General features: G+C 41.2%; 1 protein-coding gene across 1 annotated transcript in view; it reads left to right on the top strand.

The window, feature by feature from the left end:
- Nucleotides 1-11,124, top strand: part of PIK3AP1 (phosphoinositide-3-kinase adaptor protein 1) — a 47,044-nt gene extending 35,920 nt beyond the window's left edge. Inside the window, exons 9-17 of the mRNA XM_032191454.1 lie at nt 1,187-1,282; nt 2,721-2,900; nt 3,766-3,828; nt 4,794-4,999; nt 6,575-6,647; nt 6,978-7,133; nt 8,779-8,849; nt 9,381-9,496; nt 10,561-11,124. Of these exons, the coding sequence (XP_032047345.1) occupies nt 1,187-1,282; nt 2,721-2,900; nt 3,766-3,828; nt 4,794-4,999; nt 6,575-6,647; nt 6,978-7,133; nt 8,779-8,849; nt 9,381-9,496; nt 10,561-10,615 (1,016 nt within the window). The 3' untranslated portion in view covers nt 10,616-11,124. The remainder of the gene's footprint in view (nt 1-1,186; nt 1,283-2,720; nt 2,901-3,765; nt 3,829-4,793; nt 5,000-6,574; nt 6,648-6,977; nt 7,134-8,778; nt 8,850-9,380; nt 9,497-10,560) is intronic.
- Nucleotides 11,125-12,924: the final 1,800 nt, after the last annotated feature.

Here is a 12,924-nt window from a genome sequence, read left to right as displayed (position 1 = left end):
GGAAAAATACAGGTTTGTAATGCTGATTCTTTACCATGCTCAAAGGCCAGATCTGTGCTTGTGTAGCGTAGCAATATTAAATGAACTTTAAATTAGGTTGGTGGCGAGCAGATTAACTTCAGCAGCATGAAACTTGGTATATGAACTGCAGAGCTCTAAGAAACTGCTGATGTGGTTAATCCACACAGCATGCAGCATTGCTGTGACTGTATGGAAGGTATACCTGCGAGATTAAAGCGAGGTTGGGCACATTCTTGCAGCCATAACTGGGTCCTTTGACAATGAGTCTTTAACCGGAAAACCAAACAATCAAAAAAAAAACAAACCCACAACCAAACAAAAAAAATGAAAACCAAAACATTCTAAGAAAGCAAAATCTTGGTAGTGTATTGTTAGCGTTTAGTATCGTCAGCTTTACAGGAATCATCATGTAATCCAGAGTGCTATTTTCTATTCTCAGTTAATCCAAACGATCCAATTTATATGGTAATAGATATTTTGCAATATGCCTCAACAATTCTTTTATATCACTCTTGTTTTTAATATTATTAGGAACATGTGAACCTAACATTTTATTTCAGGATTTTTCAGGTTTCAGGATTCAGGTTTCAGGATTAGTTTTAGAGTGCAGTTAGGTCGATGTTATTTTTTTTGTTTGTTTTTAAATCAGAATCCTTCATTGCAAAACAAAGACCTCACAAAGTATCTTATTGTTGTCACTTCTTTCTCCATAGTAAGCTATTACTTGACTGTCTAAACACCTTCCAGTCCAGCTGGTTAACTCATCCAGCTGTTTTCATTTTTATTGAGTAACCAAACAAAAGGTATCTTGTGTGTTATGAACAGATGGCCTATAACGTCTGTTTTTGGAAATTCATGAAGTTTGCACCAATTTTGGCCTCCCAGGAGTGTCTGCTTTGGAGCCTTGTCAGAAGTTCTCACCAAGCAATGTTAATCACATCTGTCTTCCTCAAGCATGTGTCAGGCAGCTGGCAAAGATTTGTGCAGGGTGAACGGAACACAGCAATTTATGAGCCTTTTTTGAGGCAACTGTCTTGTCAGTTGTCTGGTTTAGTCTTTGATTTTCACCATAAAATGAAATTTCAGTCAGAAATATGTCATATTATATTGTTCCATGTGTTTAAGGGCATAATCAACAAGGTCACCTTTCTGTTTTTTTTTTCAGATGTAGAGATGCTTCAGTCCAAGCCAGACACTCCAACTGCCAGAGATGAAATTTCTCTAAATACAAAAGACTCGATGCTCCGCAAGTTTTTAGAAGGTGAGACTATTTGGAAAGGGAGGGGAACAGCACAGTTGAACTTGAGGTTTCTCCTTGATCTGTTAAGCACAGAAGCTAATCCTCACCATATGATATGGACAGCCTTGCTTTAGTGGGTATAAATGAGACACAACAGTAAAAGCAGCCTGTGAAGCTTGTGAGGTGACTTCAGAAATGTGATGAATTTCTTAACAAGAAATAAGAGTGACTTCTTGTTCCAGTGTCTGCTAACCTGTGGGTGCAAACATGGTTGATATCTATTCAGGAATGGCTGTCTTTGTACCTATCTTTGTGAAGGGAATTAATTCTGGTGTCCTGATCTAGTGCAGGTTCCGCTCATAAGCAAGGGCAAAGTATAAAGTAGAGCAGCATAAGCTAGATATGAATTTTAATGCAGATGCTTTATTCATAAGTCCATCTACTTGAATACAGCAGCCTGGAAAGAGGAAAAGAACTTCTGGCTCCCAGACCTTCTTTGGGCTGTTCCCACTGTGCATGATAGGGTCATCCAAGCCTTTTCCTGACTCACCAGGTTCCATAAGATCCAGACTTGCTTCTCATGGGTGACCCAACTGGACTCAGAGCAAGATTAAGTCTGTCCTTTAACATCTTGTTCTGTTTCCCATGCCAACACTGGTGCTCTGTCAGTTCCTTTGCATTGACTCAGCTAGGTGTACCGGCATCAATCACTGAAGGACACTAAGTCCAGTGGGTAGGTTATTTACTTCTGACTTGATAGCAGAGGAGGCAGTTAGTCCAGGGGCTCTTAATTCTTTCTATGATCTTGAGTCAGTAATTTGCCAACATACAAACAGAGAAAACTAACTGTTAAATTGGGTATGGCAGCACTTGATGAATTTGCAGCGAATTCGGAAGTGAGAATAGAATGGAGATGATGAGGTGGTATAATGGTAGCTGGGACTTGTTAAGCACAAATACACGCATCCAGCTCCTTCTGAGACATTGTTCTGAGATCAAGTATACTGTCAGCTGATGGCAATTGCTTGTTTCAAACAAAAGAAGTCCCTGTTGTATTCTGTAGATGACCCAGGTAGCTTTTAGAAGCCAGTGCTCTATTTGATTTGTTAACTACTGTGACATGTTAGTTAACTGGAACTTAGAAACCTACTGATGTTAGTGCTTAAAGACACTTATGAGACTTTCTACTGTTTTTTGCTTTCTTTTTTTTTTTTTTTTTTTTTTTAACTGGCTTAGTAGTAAAGTGGCTTAGTAGCAAACACTTAAATACTACAAGATATTAGTGACTTTATCAAGTCCTGTTTTGAAGACCTTTAGCACATTAATTCACTGCAAAACTGGGTATGTTTGCCTAAGAAATGGTCAGCTTGTTAAGAATGTGGTACATGGTACATCTGGAGGGATCCGGTGTTCAGTGAAGTGGCCAGATGTTTTGCTTACAAAGTCTATTCTGTTTTAGGTGGTAGCATGGATGTGCCAGATTCAGAGGAAGGAGTTTACCAGCGTTGTGGTGAAGACCTATATTATTCAGTGGAACAAGATCCTTTTCCACAGGAAATGGCCAGCAGACCTCCAGTTCCTGTTCCAAGACCAGAATCCAGCTCTCCGCAGCCAGATAATGAGCTGTACATCTCCAAAAGTGAGTTGGGTACCAGGACCTGAACTGTAGAACAGTCAACTGTAGAATGGCCCTGATGTAGGCTCCAGTTGCCAAATAAATGCCAAGAAAGTCTACCTGTGGCTTCTGTGACCCTTTGATTATTTGCCTCTAGAGTCTTTCTGAGCCCATAAAAGCTGGATTACCTTTGTGATCTAGTTTCAGGTCTGCTTTTCATTTTCTGTCTATGCTGAAAATGTTTCATTTTTTTTTTTATCCTGAGGTCTTGGCCTATGATTATTCATAATGAAAGCAATAAGATAACAGATTGCCCCCAGCCACTATAAACAAATCCGACTAAATAGGAAAGATTCTGATATTGTAAGGACAGGATCAAGCTAATAAATTGAGAAATTGCTGCTCTGTAACAGTATCACTGATTTGTAGCGTTTGTATAGGACAATACCTCATTCTGAGATAGGGTTTAATTGGATTTAAAAAGAACTGCCTCTTAGTTTCCTAGGCACTTTGTGAAAATTTGGTCGTATTTCACAATCCTGCTAACAAGAACTCCAGTCAAGTATGGGAAAGTAATTTCAGTGACTCCTCCTTCCTCCTTTTACTTTGCTATGGGAAAGTATTTTCAGATTTCTCTCAGAGATGGCTGAGCTATATTCTTTGAGGACAACAGAAAGGGAGTTTTACTGTGCAGCTCATTATCCTATTCTCCTATGGACTTAATGGGGTCCAATAGGACTTAACAGAAGCTGTAACGTGGTGCAGAATTGAATATGATAATATGCTTCCCATATTCATTCACGCTATTTCTGTCTTCCTGAGATGTGTTCAGTGTCTAAAGAGTGGTTGTTTTTATTTATTTATTTATTTATTTATTTATTTATTACAGTTTTTGCACAGAAAGCACAAAGACCTGAGAATCTCTATGTCTCTAGAGGAAAGGTGAAGAAAGGTAAGTCAGAGGTTCATCCTGAAAATCTTTCAAATAATCCAAAAGCAAATCTGAGGTAGCTTTAAGTGAGATGTGTATGTGACAGATAAGGCTGTTTTTTATCTCTGGGGATAATAGTCCCATATGCATGACCCGACCTTATGTGACATTGGGAACTTTTTATATCTGCGGAGTGTGATGAGTACTCTTTTATCTCATACAATACATATCTGCTGTCTCAGAGTTTATCCTCAGTCAGGATTTTAATGATCGTTGAAGCCCCTTTTTTATGTTTTGATCCACATTGCCTCGTCAACCTGATGTTCCTCTTCTGGATATAGTCACTGCCTGTTGATCATTATTTCCTGAGATTTAACCTGTATTGAACTGCTTCCCATTGATCTCTGCACTTTCAAAACTGTGACCTTATTTTTTAGTTTCTTATCCTGTGCGTTATCAGAGTGCTAGGAATTGCACCTGTGCTTTTATCTCCTGAGTTGGGTACTCCTTATGTTGTAAATGAGTTGCAAAGGGCCAGCATCAGTAGGATGAGTTTTCAACTGTTTCTGGAGTTATACTACATGCTATCTAGGAATGCTTTCTAGATTGCAACGGTGGAGTACTGTTTTATGGATTACAGAGGGTGCAGAAGTGAGACTTCTGAGGTGAGGAAGCAGAGTGCTTTAAGGAGGACCTTTGGTACTGTTCACTTAAATTATGTGGTGTTTTTTGTTTTTTTTTTTTTAAGAACAGAGATTATCACTAGGATGTATTTGCACACAATGCTACCTCTCAGATTTTTTAGTCCTGACAAACAGCAGGATGGCATGTGGACAAAATACTCTTATAGCTAGGGAAACGTTTAGTCTCTAATATTAACCTTTTGGCATCTCTGCTACATCAAAGCTGCTTGAATTGCTTTGCATTCAGTGAAAAGGGCAGATGCCACAAGTTCAGTGATGTTTTCACTGTTGTTCTCTTTTCAGAGACAATAGTCAGGCCTGTAAGAGATCTGTCTCAATCAAGTATATACGATCCATTTGCTGGAATGAAAACCCCAGGTCAACGGCAGCTGATTACGTTACAGGAACAAGTGAAAATGGGCATACTCAACGTTGATGAAGCTGTACTTCACTTTAAGGAGTGGCAACTGAACCAGAAAAAGAGATCAGAATCATTTCGGTTCCAGCAGGTACGGACTTATTCCACTGTTTAAGAAAGTCAACACTCTTTACGTATGTATTTGAAGCAGTTCAGTGTGGGTACACTTCTTTTCTGGTTGGAGCAGGAAAACTCCTAACACAGTCCCCCAGCCAGTAGAGTTCTCTCCTGACACAGGAGGCTCTGTTCCTATGCAGCAGCAAGCAGATAGCTGTTTTACAGGTCTGTTTATCTTGCAGTAATATTTTTAGTCTTTCTAACATGAAGATCTGTATACTGGCAATTAGGCCCAAATAAAGTTGGCTAAATTACCTTTCTTTTCACCTAGCACCTACCTGGTGGCAGGGACTTCTGTGAATGAACATTCGGGTTGTCAATTTGCATCTATTTCAGTTCAGTGAAGACTGTGTGTCCCAAATGATGTATTGTCATTAAACTCCTGTCTTGTAAATAGTCTGATGCTTCTTCAGGCTCTTTAAAAGGCAGAATGATTGATGGCTTTCATTGCTAAAGCTTCCAGGACTGCCTGTTCTTTGCAGCTGGGCAAAGTAAAAGTCATGGGTGAAAGTGCACTGTTTGGGTGCTCAATCGAATGAGGGCATCATTGTGTTGGCAGCAGCAGCATAATGACTGGGAACTAGCAGTCACATTTTAAAGTTTCCACTCTCATGTTAGCTTGGAGCTCCCTCTTCAAAAGCACTGCCTGCTTCTTTCGGAGCCTTTTGTTCATGCGGTGGCAAAGTCTGCCCCAGCGGCTCGAGGTGCTGGTCTCCAGTGTGTGATACTGTTCTGGTAGCTGTCAGGACAAAGCCAAGATTTTAGTTCTTCTCACCTGGAAGGGTTCTCTCTAAACAGAAACAGTCATGGGAAACACCTTCTTCAATAACGAAGGCTCTAGTACATCTCTGTAGCAGAGAGGAAGTTGCGTGCTCTGAGGCCTATTCCATGAGCACCTTTCAAGGTCTGCTACAGATCCTGCCTTGTGGTACAGCTATTGTTCCTTCTGCTTCTCCACCTATTCAAGAACTTCTTCATTTTTACGTTTTACAAGCTGTTTCCTTTCCCCTTCACCTCCCCACCTTTCCTTACTGTAAACTGCAGTATGCTGCCACACTTTGTTTCCATTTATGTTTTCAGGTATCCGTTGTTGCTTCAGTGAGAGCATCCTCATTTCTTTCATTGTCTGTCATGCTCTGATGTGCAGCAGCCTCCTCTGTCCCCACAGTCATTATTACCTGTTCATTAGTACAGAAAGGACCGTGCAGTTACTTGAACATGTCTCCTGTTTCCATGCCAGTGTAATAGCAGAGACAGAAAATAGAGGGAATTCTAAACCAAATATGCTGCTTATCTGAAACTACCAGTGAGTCTGTGAACTTGACCTGAACATACACAATAAATATCTGAAAAAACTTGCCTTATGAAAGGCACATATGGATTTCTGAAGGGAATAGATGGTTTCACATGGTTTGGACTTCAGCCTGGTCTAGCAGGCTTTGTTGCAGCTTGGTTGCAAAGTTAGCTGAAATATGTTACTGGTATTGTCAGAAAGCTGTTTATCCTCCTTTATCCAAAGTCTGAAAAGAATGTCTTGTGATATTTTTAGGAAAATCTGAAACGGCTACGAGACAGCATAACCAGGAGGCAAATGGAGAAGCAAAAATCAGGCAAAAGTACAGGTAACAGCCTCCGATTCTGACATTCTCTGGTAGTGAAGCAGTGACCAATATTAATAGGTTCTTAAAGCAGAAATGTCTCTATATTGTAATTATGTGGTATGTTAATACTCACATTTGTGTGCCTGTTGAGTAAAACATGAAGAAGCTGCTTTACTCAGTTTCCCAGACTGAGGAAAGGATGTCCACACCTGTAGAGTGAATTTTGATTTGTGTACATACATTTATGATCACCCTTACACAGCTGCGTGTGTTTTGGGGTGTGAAGCTGTCTCACAGAGGCTATACTCATGTAGATAATTTTGAGCTGTTCATTCTCATTTTCTCTCCTAGATTTGGAAATTACAGTACCCATTCGACATTCTCATAACACTCTGGGGAAACCAGAATGTGGCATATATGAATATACCCCTAGGAAAAATGTTTTCCCACCAAAAAAGGAGATAAAGCGAGGAGACTGGAAAACAGAAAGCACGTCCAGCACAACAAGTAAGCAAACCTTGATTGTCGCCCCTCAGGGTCAGGACTTCTGTTGCTGAATCCCAGTGCTGACGCTGCCACCCTGAACCCTGCACACCAACTGTTCTCAAAGCTGTAAAAGCAACTCCAGTTTCATCAAGGGGTTTGGGCACACTTGTGTCTGCATTTCTATGGAAGGAAAACCTGAAAGCTGGGAAAAGGGTTCCCTTGAGCCTTCCCAAGGAAAGTGTATCCCCCGTCTCCAGCTCTTAAAAGTAGATGGCAGCTGCTTTTGTAGAGAAAAAGTATGATCCCTTGCTGTGACTCCCAGCAGGCAGTGTGCTGTTCCGGCCTGAAGGGTGTAGCCGTATTGCAGGCTGGGAACCTGTGTGTTGCTACTTGTCATTTCCTCAATTGTTACAGATAAAGGACTGCATTTTTTCATTGGTTGCTTCAGGACCTGAACTCTTGAGTCTCTTGGATGCTCTGGACATTTTTATTATATTTGTTTTTTATTAGGTTTAATCTGTGCAAATTAAATCCTTGCATTCTCACTGTGTCTTCAGACTGAGCAATTTTCACAGAAATCATTAAGATCATTTTGGTCCTCTGAAAGGAACACTGACTCTCAGAGAGGTTACTCACCTTTGTGGTTCTTGTCAAGATATAGCTGGCACACATCTGAAGTAGGTGCCAGAGGCAGCTGAGCCTTGCATATAAGTGGTTGTGTGAGAATTGTTAAAGACCCTGCAGAGTTCAGTGTGCAGCTTGGCTGCGTCTTCTATGGTATGATTGTGAAAACAGATTCTAACGTGATATTTAGTGCACTAAATGCTGTTTGGACCAGCTGATAATGACATTTACCTCAGCAAGGATGGGAAAGGACTGTGTATTATGAGAAATCCTCTCTAGCCTTCACTTCAGTGAGTAGGTTTCTGAACATTAATGTCTCAGTATTGTAAAACCCTATAGAACATTGCATATTTATGACTGAAACCAGCCATAGCAGTGTTAGATATATTTGTGAGCTGTTGTCCCCTTCAGAGGTAGCATGACTGACTGCAAAAATATTCCCTACTCTGAGTCTATGCAAGTTAAATAGGTTTGCATAAATGGTTGCTGAAGGTAGTTTGATCAAATGTGTCAGTCTTAGCTCTGAAATAGACTAACAATATTCCTGTGGTGAGTAGACATCCTTAGAGAGGAGGTGGTGAACAGTGATTGGGAAAGACAGCCTCTCAAGCAGTCAGTTATTGCAGAAATTCATGTGTGACAGTGCTCTTAGCCATCCACCTCCATGAAGTTAAGGGACATGGGGACTGATAATTTAAATATATAGGAGTTGAGTGTGTAACACTTGTGAAAATGTTTACCTGACTTGCAACCTGATATCAGCACTGAATGCTTTCAGTTAGATTATGGTTGAGTATTTACCAGAAGCCTGGACTTAGGCAGGGGAGAAATCTGCTAGAATGAATTCAAAGCTGTGTTGTATGAAATGCAGTTATTTGGATCCTGAATATGTGAAAAATATGAGTGGAGACAATTTTATCTAAACAAGCATTAAATAATGTGTGGAAGAGGTATGCATGAGGTTACAAGGAGCTGAGTTAGTGATTTGCAGTTAAATCACCAGGATTTAATAAACTTTTTTTCTCTTGCTTACTGACACTAGGTAGCGCGAGTAACCGCTCCAGCACTCGGAGCATACTGAGCGTCAGCAGTGGGATGGAAGGGGACAGTGAGGTAAGCTTTCATCTCAGCTATATATATCTGCTGATCTTAAAAATATGGTTTTGTCTATATACAGAAGAAAAAGAGCTCAGGAATGCCAGTGCATTCGTGGAAATGTCTAAATGTAGCCACTTCTGTTTTGAGGCTAACAAAAACCAAATTCTGCTGGTGGTTTCTAACCTATTTTGAACATCCTCTTCTGCTGTTTCTGTATCGCTAGTTCAGACCTGTCTGAATTGCACTCTATGCTGTTAGTGTCAACCACTTAGAAATTTTGCTACCAAAGGTGACTCACAAGCTGTAGCCAGGCCTAGTTTATATTATTTCACAAAATATAGCATACAGACATGTTACTACTAACACGTGTCTTTACGCTTCATTGCATTGTTCCCATATCTGCATATACGAAGTAGTCCAGTCCAGAAGCTACGTGCCAACTTAGACACTGAGGAAAATGTGTGCTTTAGGGACAAAGAAGTGTGTTTCAGAATCACTTGGATCCTGATGTACTTTTTAAAAAAATTATTATTTATTTCTTCTTAGGACAATGAAGTCTCAGAAGCAAGTAGGAGCCGCAGCCCTGTTGCCCACCAAGCAGAGAGGCTGCCCCTCCCGCTGCCTGAAAGGCCTCCTAGAGTGCCTCCTCGAGGTGCAAGCAGGTAAAGCTAAAATGCAGCTCAAACAGAAGCTTTCAGAGAATCAATAGGGAAGCACTGGGTAGAAATTAAGGCAGGAAGCAAATGTCTCCTCAACAAGGCCTGACAGACTATGAAGTGGAAACAAACACTGCTAAGTAACACTAAGGTCCTTCCTTCTCGTCTGTAATACCTGGTGAAAATGGTTTCCCGTTGGTAACCTGCCTATTGCAATGCAACTGCTGTGGTTCTCGCACCCCAGTAGTGGGCAGCACTGCCGAGACACACTGCGCCTCCATAGTGAGTCTGACCCAGCTCAAATAGCATCCTGTACGTGCCACAGGTTGAGTGTCTGACCCTCTTGAGAAGATCCTCTCAGAATATACTAAACGTGGTCCAGGGGGAATTCCCTTTTGCCATTCTTATGAGGTTTTTTATTTTTCTAAATTTCAGAGCTCTCCAAAGCATACTGTGTGATTGGCCTCAAAGAACCTCACTAGTTTGATAAAAGTGTTGGGGAAGGGGTTGGAGTGTTGCATTGATTTGGTCAGGCCACCACAAATTCTAGTACCTTGCAAACATTCCTTTATTCCAACCACTGCAAATTTACTTAAGAGTAGATGTTAATAAAATGCTTCTACTGTTAAAAGTCATTAATGATGTGTGGAAACCGTAAGTTCTGTGTTTTGCCTTGGCTTCTCTCAAGAATACAGCTAGAATTTATATTTAGTTTGAGTAAATATAAATATATTTTGAACCTTTTGCTCTTTTCCTATTGCTCTTTGACTAGTCTTCAGGGGGAAAAAAAGCTACTATAATATGGAAGTTTTATTCCAAACAAGCATTATGCCATCTCCTCCAAGTAATGGCAGAATTATTGCAAAGTAGGAGCAGAAGTAACTTGGTCAGGAACAGGGCTCTAGCACCTTGGCATCAGTTGTATTGCTGAGTCACTGATAGCCTGCTTTTCTTCTTGTATGACTCTTGTTTGTACAGCATTATTAGGTACAATGTTCCTGCATGCAGTTTGTTCCAGAACCCTGTTCTCTGTTACTTTTTTAATGCATTTGTATTCTGTCTTTTTATAGGCCTATAAGCTCTGAAGGCCTTTATCCTCCACCTGTGCCCCCAAGAGGTCGCTGAATCTCTCAACATCTGTGGAATATGAGATTTTTCTGTTTGTATGTGTGTATTTGTACAGATATTTTTGGGGTTGTCTTAAATTATTTATAATTGGGAGCCAAATGTTTGCTTCCCTTTCTTCCTGTCTAAAGTTCTGGTGACTTTACCCATGATTTTCATTGAGACTTTTTGGCCTTCTACAACTTTTTTATTTAGAAGAATTTTCGTGCTCTGAGACTTCAAGGAAAAGTCGTGGTTGGAAAAGAGAACACTGCTGTGTGTCTTGGCAGCCCTGCAGCAACACAGAGTTTCCTTTTGATCAAGAAAGAGCTTGTCCATTTAGAAACTAAATCCTGATAAGCATTGTCAACAAAGCCTTCGATACAACGTGCAAAGGCTTTACTGGAAAACATGCTTCAAAAAGTAAAAACAATCATTTTAAAGACTTTGTTTGAAGAACACTCGTTACAGCAGGAACAGATGAATGCATTGCTGTTTGGTGTAACATTTTGTGTGGAGACACATTGGAATTCCAGAAAATTTAGAATCTCCTTCCAGTATTCATTAAACCATAGGAGGATGAGAAGTTATCCTTATTTAAGAACGTGTTTTTCATACACTCTTGAAAATGCCTTTCCCTGTCCCTCCCTGAAGAGGACAGACATTAGCAAGGTGCAGCATGTGACACATTTGCCGTGAAAATTCCCAAGGCAGCTGGTAAGGGATTTGCTGTGTCAAAACAGCTGTACTTAGACCATGGTGGGGGTTATTGTTCCCTGAAATCATCTGACTGATCTCTCAAATTAGGGGGAAAGAAGAGGCAGCGCTGCTTTGTTCTGTATCTCTTGCACATGTTCATTGTAGCGTTATGAAGACCTTTCACTTCATTTCCTGGAGTAATATAGCAGCTCTCCAGTTATAGATGTTCACACCTCACAAATACTCCTGTGGAAGCACGAATGCTGTCTGGGGGCTGGGCTTTGCTTGCTCTGCTCTGGCATTGTGAATCAGCAACAGCTGTGTCCAGCCTTTTCTGCTGGAGGACTTGGACACTTAAGGAGAGTTTCCTGGTTGGGCTCCGTGTGCCAAGCATAGAAAGCACATAAAGCAGAAATTAATTTTGATTCCTCGTCCGAAGGGGCTGGGATCATTAAAGTAGGCTTTTTCTAAGGCTTTGCAATCTTCTATGCATATCCTGACCCTTGGGGGACACGTCTGGGTCTCCAGTTGTCCATGAGTGACATAGATGGGAATTTTGCAAAACAGCATTCAGGGTAGAGCATTAAGACATGTTGCCGACTTGTTTTTCAAGCTGTTTCCCCTGAGAGATGCATAGTTTCCATCTGCTCATGTAAGCTTCTCTTGCTCTGTAGCAGAGCAGGCAATAGAGTTGTAGCTCTGTGCTCTTGCAGTGGGGTGAAGCCAGCACAGGGAGCTGCATGAGTGACGGAGGCCAACCATGACTCAGGCAGCACTGAGGGAAGGTGGAAGCTCCCATGGGGATAGGCGTAAGCTAGATGTCATCCACATGTTGAAACCCATGGGCTGTGTTCCAAGTACAGTTCACATAGCCTCTCCTTTTGTGAGGATGCAGGCTGGGTATTGCAGGCCTGTTGATGAAGAGGATTTGCTTTTTTTTTTTTTTTTTTTTTCCCCAAAGGACCTCAGTGCCTTCTTCACTGACAGTTCAAGCTCTTACTGATGGTTTGCTCTTTGGTCACTGTAGCCAGGAGGGCGGTGAGGTGGGAGCTGCCTTCCTCTGCCTTTCTAGAAACAACAAAATTCCTAGCACTGTTCAGTCAAATTGGAAGCAGGGAAGGAGGTTTTGGTGCTGAAATAAAGAAGATGGTACCATGGATAAGTGAAAGAAGCAGGGATATAAGAAATAAAGGAGGAAAGTTAACAGTTTGATTCTCTTCAGCTGTCATGTGTACTTGGTTTGCACATAGCTCCCTGGTTTTGTTCAAAGGTCCCCCATCTTTTTAGGTCTGGCTGCAGCTGTGCTCCAGAGATTGGAACTGCAACGTGGCAGGACTTTGCTTCCACGTTTGCCAGGCACAACTTACGGCAGAAATGTAGCATAAGGGGAAAACTTGAAGAAGGCAGGAGCTGAAGAGCAAAATACGGCTGTCATATGGAAGATTTCCTTTCAGAGCTGTTGGACTGAAGCAGCCCATGGCTGTTTTCCCCTGCACGACTTTTAATTCTGCACCCCCTGTATGCAATAGCTGAATGTCTTCTCTGAGAAGGATTTATCTGAACTGTATCTGAGCATTTGCCTTTGCATAATCCTGTTAACTTGGCCGTGGACTGGATTTGTATTGCTAGTA

The sequence above is a fragment of the Aythya fuligula genome, chromosome 7 (genome assembly GCF_009819795.1).
Source record: "Aythya fuligula isolate bAytFul2 chromosome 7, bAytFul2.pri, whole genome shotgun sequence".
NCBI lineage: Eukaryota > Metazoa > Chordata > Aves > Anseriformes > Anatidae > Aythya > Aythya fuligula.
Note: the sequence above shows the minus strand (reverse complement) of the source record. Positions and strands in the feature narration are given on the sequence as shown.